This window comes from Acinonyx jubatus, chromosome X, assembly GCF_027475565.1.
Source record: "Acinonyx jubatus isolate Ajub_Pintada_27869175 chromosome X, VMU_Ajub_asm_v1.0, whole genome shotgun sequence".
NCBI lineage: Eukaryota > Metazoa > Chordata > Mammalia > Carnivora > Felidae > Acinonyx > Acinonyx jubatus.
In genome coordinates, this window is record NC_069389.1 from 78,055,042 (window position 1) to 78,078,723 (window position 23,682).

The 23,682-nt window shown below is 36.6% G+C and overlaps 1 protein-coding gene across 10 annotated transcripts in view; it reads right to left on the bottom strand.

The window, feature by feature from the left end:
- SYTL4 (synaptotagmin like 4) overlaps positions 1 to 23,682 on the bottom strand; it is a 204,545-nt gene that overhangs the window by 17,383 nt on the left and 163,480 nt on the right. For 5 of the 10 annotated variants that reach the window (XM_053201448.1, XM_053201446.1, XM_053201444.1 and 2 more), the window contains 6 exons: positions 9,520 to 9,596; positions 9,319 to 9,398; positions 5,120 to 5,299; positions 4,653 to 4,868; positions 4,409 to 4,518; positions 4,081 to 4,183 (listed from right to left, as the gene is read on the bottom strand). In XM_053201448.1, coding sequence (XP_053057423.1) covers positions 4,081 to 4,183; positions 4,409 to 4,518; positions 4,653 to 4,868; positions 5,120 to 5,229 — 539 coding nt within the window. In that variant the 5' untranslated portion in view covers positions 5,230 to 5,299; positions 9,319 to 9,398; positions 9,520 to 9,596. The remainder of the gene's footprint in view (positions 1 to 4,080; positions 4,184 to 4,408; positions 4,519 to 4,652; positions 4,869 to 5,119; positions 5,300 to 9,318; positions 9,399 to 9,519; positions 9,597 to 23,682) is intronic. The other 5 variants (XM_053201450.1, XM_053201447.1, XM_053201445.1 and 2 more) reach the window with 2 other exon arrangements.

Sequence of the window (23,682 nt, forward strand, 5' to 3'; positions counted from 1 at the left end):
TCTTTATATCTTCTGCTTTCTCTGCCCACAGTGCACTCCCCCCATGTACTCCCAGGGATTGCTTCCTCCCTCATTTGCTTCATGTCTTTGCTCAGATGTCACCTTGTTATTAAGACTTTTCCCTGGTTACCCTAAGTGAAATAGCATATATACACACGTTTTCTTGGCACTCCCTATCCCTTTAGCCTACTTCATTTTCTTCATAGCACTTGTCAACATCTGATATGATATATTTATTTGATTACTGTCTGTGTCCATCCACCCCCAAATCTAAGCTCCACAAGCAAGGGACTTTATTGTATTTACCAATGTATCCCACTGCCTAAAATGGTGCCTGGCAAATAGTAGGTATTCATAGATATTTGTTTAAAAAATGAGTGAACTATTAAATGAACAAAGAACAAGGTAACCAGAATCTATAATGTTTTAGGCAGTAAATAATAAACTTTCCAGGTTATCACATGATGTTTGCAATAACTTCATGAAAACAGCAGGGTTTGAAATCCTAGGGTGTGCATGAAACAGTAGTCATTTCTTGAGAGATGTATTAGCTTTATAGGCTAAGGCACAGCAGGGAAGTTGATTTCATTTTTACTTTAGAATCATTCTTTTCCCCCCTTTGTTCCAAAAAATAAAGAACCCAAAGAGGAACCATTCCTCTAGAGAGGTAGTTGAACAATAACTCATGGAGTGTGTTTTCTGCTTGTATTTTTCCTAAATATTAATATGTACTAACTCAGAGATGATACAAATAACCCTGGGGAAAAAAGGCAATTATTGACATCTGTGCAGTAAAAAGTAGACTACGAGATTAGTCCTGGGCTCTAACTATCTGTATAATCTCAGGTAAATCACTTATCTTGCTTTCTTTTCTGTAAAAATAAGAGGGCTGAATTTGATTACCTCTGCGGCTCCCTAATTTTATGGCAAAGATCATTTATGGCCACTTAATCTGCTTCCATGTTTATGGTAAATAAGTCTTCTGGGTCCAATGAGACAAGAGGTCATAGACAGCCAGAAGCAGCAGGTTTCAGAAATTACATTCTGACCGATGATGTCAGATGTGTTCATCAGATTCAGGAAATAAAAGCCATTCTTATCCTTATCCACAAAGGAAGAAGGGGGCCTCATCACCTAGAACAGATGAGTCACCCACCCAAAGCTGTGTGGAAATACCATACAGATAGCAAAAATAATGAGCCAGACCCTTAGTGCTGACATGGAAAGATGTCGATGTTATATTTTTCTGTGATTTACACCTTGAGTTATAACTGACATAAATAAACTGCACATGTTTAAGTGTGCAATTTGATAAGTTTTAACATATACAGATACTTGTGAAACCATTACCACAATTAAGTTAGTGAACACATCTATCACTCTTAAAAGCTTCGTCTTGTTCCTTCATTATCCATTCCTCACTCCCTACCTGACTCCAGACAGAAAGTGCTGATCTGCTTTCTGCCACTAAAATTTGGATTGCATATTCTAGAATTTTATATAAGTAGAATCATACAGTATAGCTTCTATTTTTTGTTTGTTGTTTTTTGTCTCTTTGTTCTTTGTATCAATAGTTTATTCCTTTCCATTGTTGAGTAGTATTCCACTGTAAAAATAAGCCACGATTTATCCCTTTACCCCATTGGTAGACATTTGAGTTGTTTCCAGCATTTGGCTATTACAAATAAAGCTGCTATGAATATTCATGTACAAGTCTTTGCATGGAAATACGCTTTCACTTCTCTGGAGTAAATACTGAGGAATGGGATGGCTGAATGACAAGGCAGTGCACATTTAAGTAAACTACTACTAAACTGTTTTTCAAAGTGGCTGTACTGTTCCACGTTCCCACCAGCAGTGTATGAAAATTCCAGTTGTTTTACATTCTCACCAACAATTGGTATGGTCTGTTTTTTAATTTTAGCTATTCTAGTGGGTATACAGTAGTATCCTATTATGATTTTAATTTGCATTTCTCTAATAATTAAAGATGTTGAGCATCATTTGACATCTATATAGTGTCTTTGGAAAAACGTCTGTTCAAATACTTTGCCAATTTTCTACTGGATTATCTATATTATGGAGTTTTCAAAGTTCTTTCTCTTTCATTTATTATCATTTATTAACATGTATGTAGTATAATCCTTTTTTAAAAAGAAATGAAAAATATAAGAATCCAATCCATATTTATACATTTAGACAGTTATGGTAGTCCATACAACAAAACTAGTAATGACTATTAATGATAATAGCTGGGGGCAGAAGCAGTGAGGCTACAGGGGACTCATTTTACATATTTCTATATTATATTGCTTTTCAACAATCATATAAAATATGATTAAGTTATTTCTCTTTGGCTGAGGGAAATGTAGGGGAAAAACACAAATAAAAGCCAAAACAATTCACCAGCAGCAGCCAAATAAGGAGTAAAGTGTCAAGTCATAAGTTCAAAAAGTCATGGCTAAGAAAACAGAAGAAAAATTTAATTCAGGGGTGCCTGGGTGGCTCAGTTCGTTAAGCATCTGACTTCGGCTCAGGTCACAATCTCATGGTTTGTGGGTTCAAGCCCTGCATCAGTCTCTGTGGTGATAGCTCAGAGCCTGGAGCCTGCTTGGGATTCTGTATCTTCCTCTCTCTCTGCCCCTCCCCCACTTGCTCGTGTGGGCTCCTGTGGGCACGTGTGTGCTCTCTCTCTCAAAAATAAATAAACATTAAAAAAATTAAAAACCAGCAGATGATTTATGGTTGCACAGCAGGATGTAAATGTTATAAGCGCTAACAAAGTAAAAGTATTTGAGTAATAAAAAAAGGAAGTAGGGGAAAGCATTGGTAGGAAGTGTAAGAAAGCTAATTTCCTCCTCTTTCATAGCAGACAGTCCACTGATATTATTGAAACAGGTAGATTTTTTAAATGACTAAATGACTGGCCAAGCACTCCACTGCTAGGTATCTACCTAAGAAAAATGTAAATGTATGTTCATATAAAAACTCACAGTGAAAGTTCACAGCCGCGTTACTCATAATAGCCAAAAAGTGAAAACAACCCAAATGCCCATCTACAGATGAATGGATAAATATGGAATATACATATAATAGAATACTGTTTGTCAATGAAAAGAAATGAAGTCCTGCTACACGCTATAACATAGATGAACCCTGACAACATTATGTTAAGTGAGAGAAGACAGTCACAAAGGACCACATAGTCTTTGATTCCATTGAAATGAAATGTCCACAATAGGCAAATACAGAGATAGAAAGAAGATCAGTGATTGTTGAGGGATGGGGAAGAAAAAGGAAGTTGGGGGAGTGGCAACTAAAGAGTACAGGGTTTTTTATTAAGGTGATGAAAAGTTCTAAAATCAATTGAGGTGATGGTTTCACAATTCTGTGAACATATTAGAAACCACTGCATTATACACTATAAATGGGTGAATTGTATGGTTATGTGAATTGTATTTCAATAAGGCTGTTGCCAAAAAGATACTAGGAAAAAAATGATTGTTCAATGGTTTTTATATTTTTTTTCTTAAACTTAGTGGGATGTTAATAACTAATATCTTTTATGGTAAAGAAACATTTGAAGATTAGCAATTCTTCAATTTTATTTCAGTGTTTTATTCTGTTAAATTCAAGTAAAATTAAATAGCATGCTTTTAATGTATATATTATGATCTAATATAATGCAGATTTTTCAGTCTACTCACCCATCCTTCTATCTATATATATGCACAAAAGGTATTGGAAATAATTTTTACATGTGAATACTGTAGTAGTAGGAATTTGGGCAATTTGTTGCTTTCTTTATTGTTTCCTACACTAGTTAAATTTTTAGTAATAAGTATGTGTCATTTTTATTCATCTTTAAATTGTTCTTAAAAGAACAGAGTAAATATGAGAAAATGTTAATGTTTACATGTGGGTAGTGAGATTAGGATTTTTTCCCTCCTTCTTTATTCTTTTCTGTACTTTCCAAATTTTCCTGTAATAAGCAACTATTATTTTCTAAATAGAAGAAAGTTAAAAATTATAGAATTAAAAGGATGTGTAGCATTTCTGAAAGTGATTGCTAGTTCTTACCTGGGCTCCTTCTGTTGCTCCTGAATGATCTTTCTTCCTGGCCAGATATCATCCATCTGTGACTGATGAAGAAGGGACTGTCCCACTGTCTCTCTTTTATTCACTTCAAGACAAACAAAAGCATGGCAGGGTTGTGGTGATGAGAGGGGAAGGGAAATACATTACACTTGCAGACGGGATGGCAGTATTATCTTTATATTACACCCCCGCCCCCAGAGCCCATGAAGTGAAACTACCACCAGTAAGAACATAATAGGATTTCACACCAGAGGATCTATCACTGAAGTTAAGCACCTCAAAAAAAAAAAAATTCCAGGAAAATCAGTACCTGAGGGTTTACGGCGCAGGGACATCCTAATTATCTCACTGCCTGTGTGGTAAGCAAAGCGATTCAGTTTCTGGTCATAAAACCAGTCACCAGTTGCCTTCTTCAGCTCTCTGGGAAGGCATAGAAGAAAATGACAGATGAATTTTTAAAAAAATGGCCCTCATCATTCAGCTAACAAAGGCCAAGGAGGGAAATTCTCACCATAGCAGGGGCCTCATTTCCTCTCTCCATAGGTGATACTCACATTTCCTTGGCGCACACCTTGCACCTCCAGGTACCATTGCTTTCCTGGATTCTGCAGTCCCGACATACCAGATGATTACAGCCCCGACAAGTGTTGGTCTTGGGAGTCAAACGGCCAAGGCTTTCCTGGCACCGAGCACAGGTCCGATCACTATAGTGCTGGCTTCCCCTCTTGGCCCCTTTCCTTTTTATCTCCAGTAACTCATTCTTCAGTCGCCTGCCAAGACCCCAAACAGAAGCACAAGCACATTTGCGATCTGCACAGGTTGGATGGAGAGATGTTGAGGGGCAGAGACAGTAAGACTATTTGGTTCTGTGAAAGCAACAACTTCAGAGCCCAACGTGACCCAGTGAGGAATTGTAAACCTCACACATGTTCCTCTGAAAGTCACATGGGAGGTGTAAGGAGAGGTTCAGATAAAACTGGTCAAAGGTCTGGGAACTCATGCTTTTTTCTGGAACTCTTACCTAATCCTTTTCTCATCTGCTTTCCGGAGCTCCTCATCTCGTTGTAGAACACTGAGGATCAAATCCCTCTCCACCTCAGACAAAAAAGAGAGGTCAAGTATCTCTGACATGATTTATTCTATTTTTTCTTCTACTCTTCTTTCTTCAAAGCAATCAGACCAGCAGAGTTACCAGAGTTGCCTGAAATAAGATAAGAACTAATTTCACACAGATAATTTACTCCAGAGTAGACCACAGCCCTAGGGCCTTTTAATGGGTTACTTTCCCCTTAAGTCAGGATAAAAACACAACGTTGAAGTAGCTGACCTATTTACTATTCCTACTCCCACCTGAATCCTGCCCTGAAAATGAAGAGGCTTTGATTTTTGAAGAAAAAGGGTTGAGTCTTTCAGCATAAGCCACTTAGTCTGGAATAAGCACAGAACACCTGAGTCAAACTCCCCCTCTACCAAGTGGATCCTCAATCATCCAATTTTCAATACTTTAAATGTTCTCACATCCCAAGTGTATTAATCCAAATAATCAGACAGATGGTCTCTGTAGTAGAGGAGAAAACCACATGGGGACTCCTGCCAGTTGAAGCCATTTCTCCTTTCCTGACCAGCTTCCACGTTCTCAGGACTCAGCTTCATGCTACACTACAAAACTTCCATAAGCTATTCTATCTCCCAAAGTTCTTATTGCTGTCACTACTTCAAGAATGTCTTCACACATTTGTTAAGCACCCACTCTGACAGGCATTGTGCAAAGTGCTAGGTATATAGAGATGAGTTAGACACAATTCCTGTCCTTAAGAAGTCCACAGACTAGTAGGGGAGACAGATACACATAAAAACAGCACAATGTACTAAGTGCTATGAGAGGGATAATAAATTCAATGCTATGGGAACCTAAAGAAGAAAATAACTAATTCTATCTTGCATAGAGAGAGAAGAGAAAGATTTGTATACATGGTAGGTTTTACATAGAGGTGTATTTTTCATTATAAAACAGTAAATTTTTGTTGGTGGGGGGAAATGGTAGCAAAGATGGGGGGGGCTAAATTTTATAACTCTCACTCTTAAAAATTAAGAATTTTTAAATTTATTACACAGACAATAGAAATCCATCAAACATCTTTATTGTTGCTTTGTTTTTGATGTTGAGAAATCACGTGATCAAATTCATCTTGCAGAGATCACTCTAGCTATAGTATGAAAGACTGATTCAAAGGACAAATTGAAGTTCAATTTGGAAGTACATAACACATTGTAAAATATGTACATTCCTTAGCCAAGCAATATCACTTCTAAGAATGTACCTGATGGAAATACCCATATAGATGTGCATACAAGGGTATATACACAAGAATGTTACTGCAACATTTGTAAGAGCAAAACAAAATAGTTCTTTAAACAAAATAATACTTCCATATAACCGCATATTATGCAACCATTTAAAAAATGTGGTAGATCTGTATGAAGATGCATCTTGGAGTGGAAAAAAAGGTAGTTGCAGGACTATACTGAATGATACCTTTGATAAAGTATTTATCCATACGTTTGCATATGTAGAGAAAAAAGGTCTGGAACAAAAACCATGATCATTGGTTTTTCTTGGGACTACAATTGGGAGGGGCAACGTTTAATTTTTGCTTGGTATGGTTATGATTTTTTTACATAAAAGTGTCTTACTTTTAAATACCAAAAAAGAAAATTCAGAAGAGACAGGAGGATTATTGTAATAGTCCAGACAAAAGACAATTTCAGTTTACTAAGTGTGCCTCTGACCAAATTGGCAAGCCATTTTATTTCCGTCACCCTCTGGTTTCTCATTCACAAAAATGACCTATCTCAAAAAGCTCTCAAGAAAATGAAATAATGTGTGTTAATTAATCACAATATTTGGAACACATGTTTGGAATACACATACTTGATGAATCTGCTACAGGGCAGGTGTAAACCAGGGCAGCAAGACAAAGAACAGAGAATAAAGTTTGCAAAGCAGAACTGACAGAATGGAGTGACTAAGAGGATGAAGAAGGAAGACAAAGTCAAAGATGCCCACCTTGCATGTCTGGGTTTATCAACTGGTAGATTAGTGATAATCTTAACTGTGATAAGAGCTATAAGAGAAGAAACAGGTATGGAAGTAAGGCAAGAAGTTTCATTTTAGTCATAATTGTGTTTGTACTATATACAGGACATCCAGGTAATTAGACCCAGAAAATTGTTGGAGGTACAGGGCTGGTCCTCAGGAAGAGAGACTGTATCTGAAAGTATAGATTTGGTAGTCACGGGAGTCAAAGAGCTCAGGGTAGACCCACTGAGAAAGGAAGTGAGGCCCATATTTACATTCTCTGCTCCCCCTTGAAACTAGACCAAGAGCCCTTTTTCACTCTTTTGTTTTGTTTTACTAATTACCTACAGGACAATTGAGAGTATAAACAACACAGCACAGTTACAAGGTTCCTGAAACCTCAACAGTTTCTTGACTTGGCTATTTCCTGGTCTTTACTGAACTATAAGATACTAAGCTTCCTTCATAGACCCTTTCTTAGATAATCTTGAGGAAGAATGATTAGTTCTTTTTTTAATGTTTATTTATTTATTTATTTGGAGAGAGAGAAAGAGTGTGAGCAGGGGAGGGGCAGAAAGAGAAGGAGATAGGATCCCAAGCAGTCTCTGCATTGTCATCGCAGAGCCTGATGCAGGGCCTGATCCCACTAACCGTGAGATGATGACCTGAGTGGAAACCAAGAGTCAGACACTTAACCAACTGAGATACCCAGGTGCCCCAAGAATTCTTAGTTCTTATACCCATGGAGAATATATACACACTGTGAGAACAAAGACTTTTTCAATATTCTTCTATGTATCTGGCCCACCACCTAACACAATATTTGGCACATAGTGCTGCATATGCTGCCACTATTGTTGATCATCATCACTATCATCATCCCACCAGTTCCATTTATTGAGAATTTACTATATGCCAGGCAACAAGTACTTTATATATTAACTAATTTAATCCTCACAACAACCCCAAGAATGAAGTACTATTGTTATCCCATTTTATAGATGAGGACCCAGGCGAGGTTGGGTTAACTTGCCCATTAATAAACAAAAAGCAACTGAAGTTGCTGGGATTCAAGCCCAGGCAATCTGATTCTAGAGCTAGTGCTCTACTGGCCCTGTCCTGGCAGGATCATGGCCAAAACAATTATAAAATATTGAACAGGGCAATTAAAAGCATTGTACAAATTGATTCTCATATGGGTGATTATGAGTGAAGCACTGGCCAAAATATCAGCAGTTCATGGATAAAATAGATATCACCAATTGCCTGGCAGTTAAAGACTAAAGATGGCACTACTGGCACATTGGAAATGAGAATGAAGTCAGATTTGTGGAGTGGCAGCAGAGTTCTGTGATGAGATAGGCACATTGGCACAATAATGAGACCAAGTAACATCAAAATCCAGGGAAGTAAGAAAATCCTTGAGGAAATAAAGATAGCACCATAAGAAAATGGAACTGCTAATACTGTATATCTCTTGTTTTTCTCTCTCATGGACTTGAACAACCAGAATTGCCTTCTTCTAAAATCTTAAATTCAGGAATCCCCATTTTCTGACCATAGCACACTCTCACTATACCTATTCTGCAACCTAATCAAGACCACAGTCTCTTGAGCCCATGTCCCATTTTCTCTTGGTCTACTTGATTCCTACTTATTTTCCTTTCCAACCCATTCTGGTCTCCAGATGGCTCAACATTTGAACTACTCTCACCAGTATCTTCCATATGCATATACCTTCATCCCTCTGTTGCATCTGCCCATCAAAATCCCAAACCTGTACCAATAATATAGTCTTGCCTTGTATGCTCCTATACCCAAGTCCTACATAATCCTCAGTCTCCAACCTCAGCTGGACCCTTTGTGTTACTCATGAGTCTTTTTACTTGCCCTTAGTCCAGTTCCTTTTCCTAGTCTTTTCAGGTTCTATTTTTAAGCCTTCATTGATCTCACACTCCCATTTCCCTTTCTTCCAGTTCCCATCAGACATCTTTATTTCACACTTGTAAAGAATACACCACTCATGACTTCCTCAGCTCCCCACCTCCTCTCCCATTACTTGCCAATCTGACTCCTTTCAGAAAAGTCATATCCCACCCCAACCCCTCTTTGGACCATGGGTTGCTATTTCAAACACTAACCCTGTTGCCAGCCAGTTCACTTGAAATGCAATCTTGCACAATCAGTAGTGTGGAGAAGAAAACAGGATAATAAAAAATTTCTGAGGCAAGGAGAAAAAGGAAAGCATAGGAAAAAAAATGAGACAAATATAAAAAAGAAGATGGTAAAAACAAACTCCAATATATCAATAAACATAAAAAAAATATATGAGCAAAACTCACCTGTTAAAATGCAGAGGTTAACAGACTGTATAAAATTTTTAAAAATCCAGCTATGTGCCATTTTACAAGGGACACATCTAAAACAAAGATGAGGAAAGATTGAAAATAAAAAATATGGAAAAAGATATACCAGGTAAACGCCAACCCAAAGAAAGTTGGGTCAGCTATATTAACACCTATACAATAAAACTTTAAGACAATAAAAGCATTATAATAATAAAGAAAATTAGTACATAGAGTAAATAAACCTGTATGCACTCATAAAAACACTTCTAAATATATAAAGGAAGATTAAGTACGCTAGAGAGAAATTGAAAAATCAAGCATCAAAATGGGACATTAATATAACCTCTTTGCAGTTATTAATAGCACAAGGAGATAAAAAATTAGTAAATATATAGACAAGTTGAACAACAATATAAGCTTGATTTGGTGGACATATGTAGAAATCTGTATCCAATTGGAAAATCACATTCTTTTCAAGTGCATATGGACCATTTACTTCCCAAAATAATCATGTACTAGGTTATAATACAAGTCTCAGTAAATTTCAGAAAAATCATTCTCCTACAGATCATGCTCTCTGACCTCAAGAAGATTAAATACGAAGTTAATAACAAAAGATCATTTTTAATCCTAAAACATTTTAGAAATTTAAAGACATTTCTAAATAACATATGTCAAAAAAAAATTATAATTGTACTAAATCTATCATTAATATCTTAAAGAAGAAATCTGCTGCCTGCTTTACCACCACTACCACTCCCATATCATAGAATGTATTCTAGAAATTCAAAAAGGAAAATATGGAATAAAAATAATGCTTTCATGTGCAAAGTTTTATGGTAAATGATATAACACATTTTGAAAAACATAACTCAGAAAAATAATGGAAGCACAAATGAAACCAGACAGATTTGAAGTTAGGAAATCTGTGACCTTTCATATTCTCCCAACTGATGAATATTAGGGTTTAGTGGAGAGACCAAAGTCCAAAAAACTTATTAAATCTGTTCACTGAAATTCAGCCACAGATGTGAAGCCAAAAGAGCAAGGATTATCCACTGAGAAAACCATAGCTCAGATAACATGAGTGTCCGAACCCAAGCTCTGATGGACAATTTGTTCTATGTTAGTCGTGGGGTGTCAAGACTCAGATTAAATATTTTAATATAGCATCCTTGTGGGACCTCATACACACAAGAAGTTATTTTAGAAAAGATGGTTTGTTTATTCAGAAAATTATGTACATTTAGTGCTCAAAATCCAAGATAATATTTTAATGCAAACACAAAAGCAAGAAGGAACTGAAAAATCTATGAAAATGAAAGGTTAACATACCTCTCTTGATTATATATCCAAATGGATATATCTAATTTATACCCTAAACCTATAGATTAGGAGATAACACTAATTAATAAGTGAACATTAACAGCTAGTTTTCAAGAAGGGTGGGGAGAGCTCTCTCAAGTTATTTTAAATTCTGAATACCAGTTATAAAAATGAAAAACTGGGCCAAACTGATAGGAATCATGGAATAACGAATATAGTGGTGTAAGACAGACTTGTGTTCAAATTCTAGCTTTGCTATTTATTAGTTATATGACCTTGGACAAGGGCCCAAAATATAAAAAGATTATCAAAAATATAGAAATCCTTATAAGAATAGTATGTACATTAAAAATCATTGTTGGTGTTCCCCAAATGGAAACTGATGTGAATTAGAAAAAACATCACATAATGTCCCTGGACTGGGCAGCAAATAAACAGATTTTCCTGTGTTTCATTTGTTGGACACCTTGGTACCTCCCCGTCTCCTAAATATATAGGGCATGTTCAAACTAGAAACTTCTACCATATGTAACCTCCTTGAGGGAAGACACTGTATCTGGACTTCATACTCCAAGGAACATATTTAGCACACTGTCTGATACACAGTATAAGGTCAATAAATGTTTACTGAATATCTTCACCCAGAAATAAATCTATACTTATATGTTTAAACTTAACTCACAGAAATTGAAGAGCAGTAATAGAGCTGAGACAAAAGTGGTTTTGTTTTCCTGAAGTAGTATGGTGTCGTGGTTAAGAGCATGGGCTCTGGAGCCAGACTGCCTGAATTTGAATCCCAACTTCACCATTTACTAGTTGTGTGACCCTAGGCAAGTTACTAAACCTCTCAGTGCCTCAATGTTCTCATTTGTAAAATGAAGATAATAACTTTACCTACCTTTTTGGATTTGTTATAAAGATTAAATGAGTTTCTAAAATATGTAAAGTGCTTGAAGTAATGTGAACACAAAGAATGCTAAGTGTTAGCTATTTTTATTTTGTCAGGTTTATATGTGTATTCATGCTGTAAGACTTACCTGAATGTCCTTGAAAAAGGACACGTACTTTCTTTTAAAGAATACAGTGAGTTAAAGTGCATCTATACACCATTTAAAGTTTCAAGCATTGTTTTTAAAAGTGAGAAACTATGCTAACAATATTAAAGATTACAGAAGAATCTCAGAAAAAGTGACCCATGCTCAAGGGCAAAAAGACTGAATTGGTATTAAAGTATTCCTCTAAACCTACAAGTAGTAATTATTGACGGTTTTGCATATAAATCCTATTGGAATATCAATTATGTCCCACTAAAGTGATATAAGAGAATTTTGCTCTTTGGGCCAAGGAAAATAAGCAATTTTGGTAAAATTTATACTTCACTAAACACAAAAAAGTGAATCAGAGTCTTTCAAAGGATAGAAACTGCTATTGTTAAGCAAATGATACTCGGTTTTACACAGAAACTAGTGATGTGAGAAGATTTACACTGCTACATGTCAGATCCTGTATACTTTTGAACATAATCAGAACTGATAAGGCTATGACAAGAAATGTGATGGTGTCTACATTTTTGAAAGGTTAATTGAAACTGGGTTACAAATTATACTTGGTAATGAAATTTGTAACTTTAGAAAGTCAGTGGACTTCTAATTCTAGCTAAAACAGAGTAACAAAACGTGGATTTCCACCTTGCCTAAAATAAGCCACCACCCTAAATGGATAAAATACATGAAACAGTGGTGGCTTCAGGCAGTGAAGAACTGTGATCCCTGAAAGAAAATAAACAATAGGGCAAGACCTCCAATTTTTTCCAGGTTTACGGTCTTGAGACAATTTCCAGACTATGGTGCAGGGAAGAGGAATATAGGCAGAACCTGGTGAACTGCTTGAGCTGAGGTGACAGAGCTGAGAGTCTGGGAAAACCCACGTGGCAAAAGTTCATAGGACAGAGTACTGAGAGAGCCACACACAGACAGATCTTTGGAGAGTTATCAAGGGTCTTCCTGAGTATTCAGCACAGCACTGATCAGTGCATGGCATGCCTGTGAGGAAATTACCTGGGCCAAGGACAGAACCAACTGAAAGGATTCAAACAACAGTGTCTGTCAACCACACAGGGCCAGGAGTAGTGCCTGTTCACCAGCCAAACTGGAAAACTTCATGATTCGCAGGGCATGGGACAAAGTACTCAGAAGGGTCTTGCTTCCATACTGGGAACTAATTAGCCCTATACTGTGTGCTGCTCTGGTCCTGCCTAACAAATCTAAACAAAGTAGCCTGAAAGGATCAATCTGTTTCCAAGTAATTCAAGTGCATCCCAGAACACAGTTCAAGCATATTTATAATAATATAAAAAAATGCAGTACCCAGCAAAGTAAAATTCCCAATATCTGGTACCCAATAAAAAACTAACAGGCATGATTTGCAACAACATGGATGAACCTAGAGGGTATCAGGCTAGTAAAACAAGTCAGACAGGGAAAGGTAAATACCATACGATTTCATTTAAATGTGGAATCCAAAAAAAAAAAAAAAATGAACAACAAATAAAAAAAAAAAAACAGAAAAAGAATCATAAATACAGAGAACAAACTGGTGGTTGCCAGAGGGGAATGGAGTGGAAGAAGGGGTAAATGGGTGAAGGGGAATGGGAAGCACAGGCTTCCAGTTATGGAATGAATAAGTCACAAGGATGAAAGGTTCAGCAGAGGCATTTTAATAGTGTTGTATGGTGACAGATGGTACCTACACTTGAGGTGAGTTCAACATAGCATAACATATAGAGTTATCAAATCATTATGGTGTACACCTGAAATTAATATAACATTGTGTGTCAACTATACTTCAATAAAAAAATTAATGGGCATGCAGAGAAGCAGGAAAATACTGTCCATGATGAGGAGATAAAATAATCAAAAACTGACCAAGAACTAACAGAAAGGCTAGAATTAACAAAAAAATCAGTAAAACAGTCATTATAACTGTATTCTAATTTTAAAAAGTTAAATAAAGATATGGAAGATATTTAAAAATACCAAAATCAAACCTAGAGACAAAAACTACAATGTCTAAGATGAAAAATACACAAGATGGGATTAACATCAAATTACACATTGTAGTAGAAAAGATTAGAGAGCTTGAATACATTGCAACAGAAACTATCCAAATGAAACAGTAAGAAAAAATAATTTTATAAAAAGAGAGCATTAATGAACTGTAGAACAACTTTAAGCTGGCTATGCACATGTAATTGGAGTAACCAAAGGAAATGGGAACACAAAAAATATTTGAAGAAATTGGCCAAAATTTTTCTAAATTTGATAAACACTATAAACTCACCGATCCAAGAAACTCAATAAACTTTATGCAAAAGAAATATAAAGAAAAACACACCATATGGCACACTGCAGTCAATTTTTTTTAAACCAGAGATAATGAGAATATCCTCAAAGCAGCTAGGGCCGGGGGTACATGTTACATACGAAGAAACAAGACAATGATGAAAGGAGATTTATCACTGTAAACAATGAAATGAGAAGACAGTGGAACATCTCTAAAATACTGAAAGTAAAAAAAAAAAAAAAACAAAAAAAAAAACCTGTCCACCTAGAATTCCAAACACAGTGAAATATCACCCAAAAACATAGGTGAAATAAATACTTTTTTCAAACATGAAAAAGTTGAAAGAATTAATTGCCAGTAGACCTGCACTATAAATACTGTTAAAGTCTTTTGGGCAGAAGAAAAATAATCCAGATACAAATGTGGTCCTGCAAAAGGGAATGAAGAGCACATGCAAAGGCAAACTATGTGGGTAAAAATAGTTTTTCTTTTAATGTTTATTTATTTTTTGAGAGACAGAGAGCATGAGCAGGGGAAGGGGCAGAGAGAGAAGAGAAAGAGAATCCCAAGCAGGCTCCATGCTGTCAGCACAGAGCTCAACTCGGGCCTCGATCTCACAAACTGAGATCATGACATGAGCCAAAATCAAGACTCAAATATTTACCAGCTGAGCCACCCAGGAACCCTAAAAATATTTTTTTCTCATAGATGAATGGGCAAAGAATATATGGTGTACACACACACACACACACACACACACACTGGAATATTACCATAAAAAAATGAGATGTTGCCATCTGCAACATGGATGGACCCAGAAAATATTATGCTAAGTTAAATAAGTTAGAGAAAGACAAACACAATATGATTTCACTTACATGTGGAATCTATAAAACAAAACAAATGAGCAAACAAACAAACAAAAAGCAGAAACAGACCCATCAATATATAGAATAAACTGATGGTTTCTAGAGGGGAGAAACATGGGGGTATGGGCAAAATAGGTGAAGAGTAATGGGAGATACAGGCTTCCAGTTATGAAGTAAATAAGTCACAGGAATAAAAGTTATAGCATAGGGAATACAATGGTATTGTAATAGTATTGTATGGTGACAGATGGTAGCTTTGCTTGTGAGCAGAGCATAATGTACAAACTTGTCAAATCACCATGTTGTACATCTGAAACTAATGTAACAGTGTGTGTCAGCTACACTTTAATAAAAAAATAATTGACTGCCAGACTGCCTGGGTGGCTCAGTTGGTTAAGCATCCTATTCTTGGTTTCAGCTCAGGTCATGATCTTATGGTGTGTGAGATCAAGCCCTGTGTTGGGCTCTATGCTGATAGCATGGAGCCTGCTTGGGATTTTCTCTACCTCTCCCTCTCCCTCTGCCCCTCCACAGCTCATGCTCTTGTTCTGTAAAAGTAAGTAAATAAACATAAAAAAATAATTGACTTTAAAAAAATTTTTAATGTTTATTTATTTTTGAGAGAGAAAGAAACAGAGTGTGAGTGGGGGAGGGACAGAAAGAAAGGGAAACACAGAATCTGAGATAGGCTCCAGGCTCTGGGATGTCAGTGCAGAGCCCCACACAGGGCTGAAACTACCGTGAGATCCATGACCTGAGCCGAAGTCAGAGGCTTAACTGACTGAGTCACACAGGTGCCCCAATAATTGACTTTTAAAAGTAAAAAAAATATGTAACAATATATTGTGAGGTTCAAAACATATGTAGAACAAAGTTAGAAGATTTACATAACCTGATTTCAAGACTTATTGTAAATCTACAATAATCAAGTGAGAGTGGAATTGGCATACAGAAAGATAAAGAGAACAACAGAAGAGTCCAGAAATAAAACCTTATGTTTACAGTCACTTGATTTTTGATAAAGGTACAAAAGAATTCAGCAGAGAAATGATAGTCACTTCCACAAATGATGCTGGAAAAACTGGATATCCAAAAGTAAAATTTTTAAAAATGTGAAGATTTCCTAGTTATGACACTTAAAATATGATCCAGAAGTTAGTAAACTAGACTTCAGTAAAATTAAAAACTTCTTCTCTTTGAAAGATGCTAATAAAAAATAAAATGGCAAGCCTTTTACTGGAAGAAAATATTTGTAAATAGTGTATGTGATAAGGACTTGTATCCAGAATATACAAAGAACTCTCAAAACTATAATTTAAAAAAAACCCTACACAACCAAAATTTTTAAGTGGACAAAACTTTGAACAAATACATCACCAAAGAAAATATATGAATAGTAAATACACATATGAAAATATGCTCAACATCACTCATCATCAGGCAAATACAAATCAAAACCACCATGAGATACCTCCTCACACCTGTCAGAATAGCTAGAATTAACAACTCAGGCAACAACAGATGTTGGCAAAGATGCAGAGAAAGAGGATCTCTTTTGCATTGTTGGTGGGAATGCAAGCTGGTTCAGCCACTCTGGAAAACAGTATGGAGGTTCCTCAAAAAAGTAAAAATAGAACTACCCTACAACCCAGCAATTGCACTAGTAGGCATTTATCCAAGGGATACAGGTGTGCTGTTTCAAAGGGACACATGCACCCCCATGTTTATAGCAGCACTATCCACAATAGCCAAAGTATGGAAAGAGCCCAAATTGTGCATTCACGGATGAATGGATAAAGAAGATGTGGTATATATATACCATGGAGTATTACTCGGCAATCAAAAAGAATGGAATCTTGCCATTTGCAACGATGTGGATGGAACTGAAAGGTATTATGCTAAGTGAAATTAGTCAGAGAAAGACAAAAATCATATGACTTCACTCATATGAGGACTTTAAGAGACAAAACAGATGAACATAAGGGAAGGGAAACAAAAATAATATAAAAACAGGGAGGGGGACAAAACAGAAGAGACTCATAAATATGGAGAACAAACAGAGGGTTACTAGAGGGATTGTGGGAGGGGCGATGGGATAAATGGGTAAGGGGCACTAAGGAATCTACTTCTGAAATCATTGTTTCACTATATGCTAACTAATTTGGATGTAAATTTTTAAAAAAATATTTTTTTTAATTGTAAAAAATAAAATAATAAATAAATAAAGCACATTAATGTCAGTTTTCTCACCAAAATGAGAGTAAGGGCTATGACACCATTAATAAATATTAAAATTAACTGTAAAGTGTTCATTTCATCTGTATTTCTATTTTTATAGAAATGAATGTCTTATATAATACTAGTACAGTGGTGAATATATACTTTATAAGGAAATATACATATATTAGGGGTGATAAAAATTTTTTGGTGGTGAGAGAGACTGATCAAAAAAGTTGTGAAATGCTTTGCTTAAAGTAGGGTGAAGGGAAACCATTCTTACAAATTGCCATATGTCATTGTGATTCTGCTTGCATATATTTATGATGTATGTTAATTAGGAAAGAATAAATCATTCTGATGATTGTAAAATACAGTTGCCCTGATGCATGTAGAGTAGCATAATGAGTATGGATTTGTGCTGCCATAAAGTATATTCAGAAGTGAACTCTATTAACTAATTGTGACCACAGCAATTACAGTATCTGAGGCAGACCTATCTAAAGCACTGTCAGAATTAATACCTATTATATGTGTGGGTTTTCCAAAACATAAATGAAGCATAGCCCTTAAAAGCCAGCAAATCCATCCCCTTTTGGAAAAAAAAATACTATTTGAAAATCTGAAGGTAAAAGAGTGAATTTTAGAGCACAGAAAAGTGAGACCAAAACAGATTATGTGATAAGTCTGCACACTGTACCAAAAAAAAAAAAAAAATCCATTAAAGGAAAGCTTCCAGAAATGCAGGGTTTCCCTAAATCCCCTTGTCTGGATCCAGCCACCTATGCACAAAGGCACCAACTGATAACATTTTTTGGTTGGTAACAACTGAGTGAACATGTAACACTGCTTACAGTCAATAAAATGTTTACATTGGGATACTGTGTTGGTCATTTTATCAACTGTCCCTTTCTCTCTTTTTTAATTTTCTTATTAAGTTTATTTATTTATTTTAAGAAACAGAGAGCAAGCAGGGTAGGGGCAGAGAGAGAAAAAAGGAGAGAGAGAATCCCAAGCAGGCTATGCAGGCTAATATGGGGCTCGAACTCAACAAACAGTGAGATCATGACCTGAGCCAAAATCAGGAGTCGGATGCTTAACCAACTGAGCCACCCAGGTGCCCCTCAACTGTCTCTTTCAATTTTAGGGTGATGTCCCTCCAAGAAAACAACTCTAAATATTTTATTAAAATCTGTCTTAGACATCTAATCAAAGCCATGCAAACAAATTTAAGGTAGATTCAAACTATAAAGCTGCTAAATCTGGTTTCTCTATCTTTTTCCAAGTTTTCTTTGGATACAGACCCCTACTCCCATCTCCCTGAGCCCCTTCTGGCCCCTGGGTTAAATAATGTAAATGTATCTGGCCCAAAGATTCTTCTGTGACACCTCCCTCTACTGTCCTGGTAGTTACCTTTGAATGTCTGTGTGGTTTCAGGCCTTTAAAATCCGACTTCTTCCCCTGACCTGCAGCTCTGTATTTTGCACTGTTTACAGAATACACACTAGTTCAGAGGGCCAACTACATGTTAAGTGTTGTGCTAACTGGCTAAGGATAAAATAATTCATAGCCCCTGCCCCAAAGCAGTTCACAGTCTATTGAAATAGATACTTAAATAGATAATCATAAAAGAACATGGTGACCAAAGAAATATATTCACAAGGTATTATTGAAAATACCAAGGATGGACACTAAGTCCAGTTTGGGGAAAGAGGACTAGAAAGAGATACCAACAATAATAGCACATGAACTAGCTATAAATAATGTGTATGTGTTGATTAATCAAGTAGAGAACACAGCATGGAGGCATAAAGCAACACGGTATGGGCAAGCAGTATAGCAATACTGGGTAGTAAATTGTAAAGGAGGATGTGAAAGAGACAGGGGGTAGGGTGGGATCATACCATGAGTTTGATATACTGTGCTCAGAAACATATAATCAACCTTTCACAATGGGAACCATTGAAGGGTTTTACGTAATGCAAAGGCTTGTTAGAACACTCTGACAGTTGTGCAGAATATGGATTTGAGAAGGCTGTGATATAAATCTAGAGGGAAGATGATGAGAGCACAAAGTAGAAGGCAGTGGTAGTAGAGATAGAAAGGGGCATATTAAAGACATAACACTGAGGTAAAACCTTCAGAACCTGTGAATGTTCTGTAACACAGAACAGCCTCTTTTACTAGGACTTGGGGCTCTGATGTGCTAGATTTCTAATTACGAGTAGTACTGCTTAGAATAGTGCCTATAAGCACTGAATCTGGGGGCAGGCTGCCTGGATTCCAATCAGAGCTTTCCTACCTTTTTTTTTTTTTTTTTTTTGCTGTGTGACGTTGGGCAAGTTATTTGACCTCTCTGAGTCTCTGTTTCCCCATTTATAAAAACAGTGATTAATAATAGGAGCTCCATGGGGCGCCTGGGTGGCGCAGTCGGTTAAGCGTCCGACTTCAGCCAGGTCACGATCTCGTGGTCTGTGAGTTCGAGTCCCGCGTCAGGCTCTGGGCTGATGGCTCAGAGCCTGGAGCCTGATTCCGATTCTGTATCTCCCTCTCTCTCTGCCCCTCCCCCGTTCATGCTCTGTCTCTCTCTGTCCCCCCAAAAAATAAATAAACGTTGAAAAAAAAAATAGGAGCTCCTGCCTAAGGCTGTGAGGATTCCAGTGTACATCATGAATAAAGGGTAGAACATAGTGCCCAGTCTACAATAAGCAGCCAATTTGGTAGATGTTTAATTATCATTCACCATATGCTTTGAAAAAGATACAAGTATATGGCTGTTTTGACATCTTACTATGAAATTTGAGAAATCTAATCAGCAGTCTTGTCCAGATGGAAAGTCACCATATCTCTCTGCATGGAGGTAGGCTGACAAGCATAAATATTAAGTAAATGTTAGTAATTGGATATGATCAGTTTAAAAGATATTTATTTATACACTGTTCCAGACAGGATTTAAAATGACTTACAAAGATACATAAAACATAACAAAATAGGATAAATTTTAAAAATAGAATCAAAAAGAAGAAAAACAAGAGTGGTAATAATGTAGAAGAGCAGAATCAAGGTTCCAAACCCAAAGGGCAACTTAGGCTTCCCAATGGTCAACTGGGGTCCAGACTCCCACAACCTCACCCACAGAGCACATCCATGCCTCAGACAATGTGTCCAGGCCTTCCTACACTGAGGTCCATTCTTAGAAGTGTTATGGTAGCCAAGTTGTTATTTTCCCCTAACAACGAGAAATTTATATAAACTAGTTCTCAAGTTTACAAGATTCTGATTTTGGGTTTGCACCATGGTTCTTTTGCCCCTTACAATCCTTTGCAAAACAGGTTCCATAAAAGTGGAGTTTGCATATAGTGAGGCATTGAGCAGTTTTAGATATCTTAAAGATAGCCACCAGCTGATGAACATGAAGAAAGAGGAAGAGGAGTAGAAAGCCAGTAACACTTCTAGAATGGTTACTATGGACCAAACACTTTTCTAAGCACTTCATATAAGATGGAGTCATTTAGTCCTCATGAGCATACTGTGAGGCAGATACTACATTATTATGTTTACAAATGAGGGTAGGGAGGCACATATTGAGCAAACAACTTGCCCAAGGTCATTTGTCCTATAAGTGACAGTCTGGTTTTGGAACCCAGTCTGGTTCCAGAGTCTGAGCTCTTAACCACTATGTTATACAGTCTCTTCTTTGTCTGATAATATTGCTTATTCATGGTAATGTTTGGAAAAGAGACATCTTACCTTAAGTAACTGGAAAAGAGTTTTTTAAAAGTCTTCAGCTAGTAACAGATAAACATTTGAGAGGCCCTCAGTCTGGCTTACTTTCTCAGTCCCCTGACCTCCCCTCATTCAGCATTTCCCTTCTAAAGGACAGTAGGAATATATGGGGGAAGTAACTAAAATATAATGTTTCCTTAGTGCTTAGAATCACACACAGGTGGGGATAACTTCCTCCCGATTGAAACCACATGGTTACCTTTCAATGCCACCAAATTCTGGTCATAAGTGGTTTGAAGAAATTCCCACTTAAAATAATACATACTTTTCTAAAGTAAGTCCCAGAGGGAAGCTGTCTTAATACACATATTTCTCCTGCAGAGTGGTTTTTTTGGATACATGAAAATATGGTCTTATTTTCATGATTTCACACTTTTTCCTGCTCCTCAGCAACTCCAGATGTCTTAAACCTGCCACCAGTTCTGGAAGGCAGATATCCATAAATATGGTACATAGAAGTAAGTATATATAAAAGATCATAAAAATGAGACCATGTGTCCAAATACCACCCTTGGCAACAGGAGAAATGCGTATATAAGTCAAATTGCATTTTTCTTTCCAGCTTGCAAGACCTACACTTAGAGCTACCTCTCATATGAGCCAGGCAGTCTCATGAGAGCGCCATGAGATTGATGGGGGGCCGGGGAGGATGGCCAATTCATCCTCTTCTCTGCCAAAGTCCCTTCCTTAACAGCTCAAAAACTTAAAAAGATCAAAAATCCCCAACTAAAAATAACCACAGCGTTTTAAAATCCAGGTCATTTATATGCATAAAACATTTTTAAAGTGTGGTGAGAACCAACACGTTGTCATTCTTCATTAAGTCTCATGACTGTGTGTAACACCATTATCTTTCTTTAGTCAACAAGCTATTATAAACCATCATCCCTTCAGAGAAGACCCTCTTCTACCAGGGTCACCGATGATGGGGATTTCTAACTGAACTCTAGCTAAGCATCCAATTCTTTCTTGCAGGCCATGCACCTAAAACTCACCCACGCAGTCCCCTTAGATGAGAAATCATGATGGTTTGTGACTAATCCAGCCCATGTTCACACCTAACTGTGATTTCATGCATTTGGTTTCTTTTTTAATTTTAGGGATACTGTGACCTAGCTATGGCCACAGAAACCTTAAACACAATCAAATAACCTGTGGTTAAACTTAACTATACCTGTGGCAGACAATCTTAAGGTTTATTTAAGACCTATAAGACATAAAATAAATGCTAATTTATTTCAAATAAAATATTAATAAATATATACATAAAATATATACACAAAAGAGTAGGTATACATGGAGAATATAAAATAAAGGTAAAATATGAATGTACTACGAGCCCTCCTTCCCTTCTAAACCGCTTAACCATAATTACTTTACATATTACATCAAATCCCCCGAACAAGATTACTACATGCATTATCAACATCTGGTCTAAGCTAGAAACAATGCCTGATATTCAAAAATACTAAAGCATAAAAAATTAAAACTGCTAAAATGTTCAAATTATGCACATATATATTTGGTTTATCTTCAGTTCTGACATAGCATATGAAAGTACATTAAAAAGTTTTATGGGGGGAGGTATGCATTTTCATAATCCAGTTACTATAACTTACAATAAAGCAAGGCACTCAAAATGTCTAGATGGACTTTCCTCACCCTGTATATGTAAATATTTGACTTTATTATTAGTTCTAAGTAAAACTACACAATCAGTAATCAGCATATCAAGGAGGATGCCCTTTTATAAAAATGAATAATCTCCCCCACTAGATAGTAAGCTGGATGAGAAAAGGGACTTTGTTTTGTTCATCTCAGTATCTTCAGTGCCTAGAGCAGTGTCTGGCACATAATATTCATACAATAAATATTTGTTGATTGAATGAGCTGGCATCAAAAATATCAAATATCATATTCAGTCACACCTAAGAGTTTATCATCCAAGACTTTACTTTTCATATCATGAATTCAAACACCCTTCTGCTGCTATGTCAGCTCCTTCCTGTCTTCACTTCCTTTCCTAGATAGCTTGAGTTCTAATGTTTCAACTTCACTCTGTCAATATCCTCAATAACCCATTTTCATTGCAAATATCTGATAAAAATGTAACTCTAGAAGAGCCCAACTGTTGTGCTTTATGCCTGCACTGGAGCCACTGAGATCTACTGGGGAAAAAAAAAACACAATCTGGTAGATTATTATCAATATGAATTCTTTGTCACCAAGCTCACCTCAACACTGCCTGACACTCCAACTATGCTTTCCTGTTCACCACAATAACTATTTCAAACCTTCCTCAAGCACTAAAAATCTCCAACCCACACCTTACCCCACTGCAACCCCTGCTCTAAAGAATGACCTTTTCTGGGAATGCAAACTGTTGCAGCCACTCTGGAAAACAGTATGGAGGTTCCTCAAAAAACTAAAAATAGAACTACCCTACGACCCAGCAACTGCACTACTAGGCATTTACCCACGAGATATAGGTGTGCTGTTTCAAAGGGACACATGCACCCCCATGTTTATAGCAGCACTATCAACAATAGCCAAAGTATGGAAAGAGCCCAAATGTCCATCAATGGATGAATCGATAAAGAAGATGTGGTATATATAT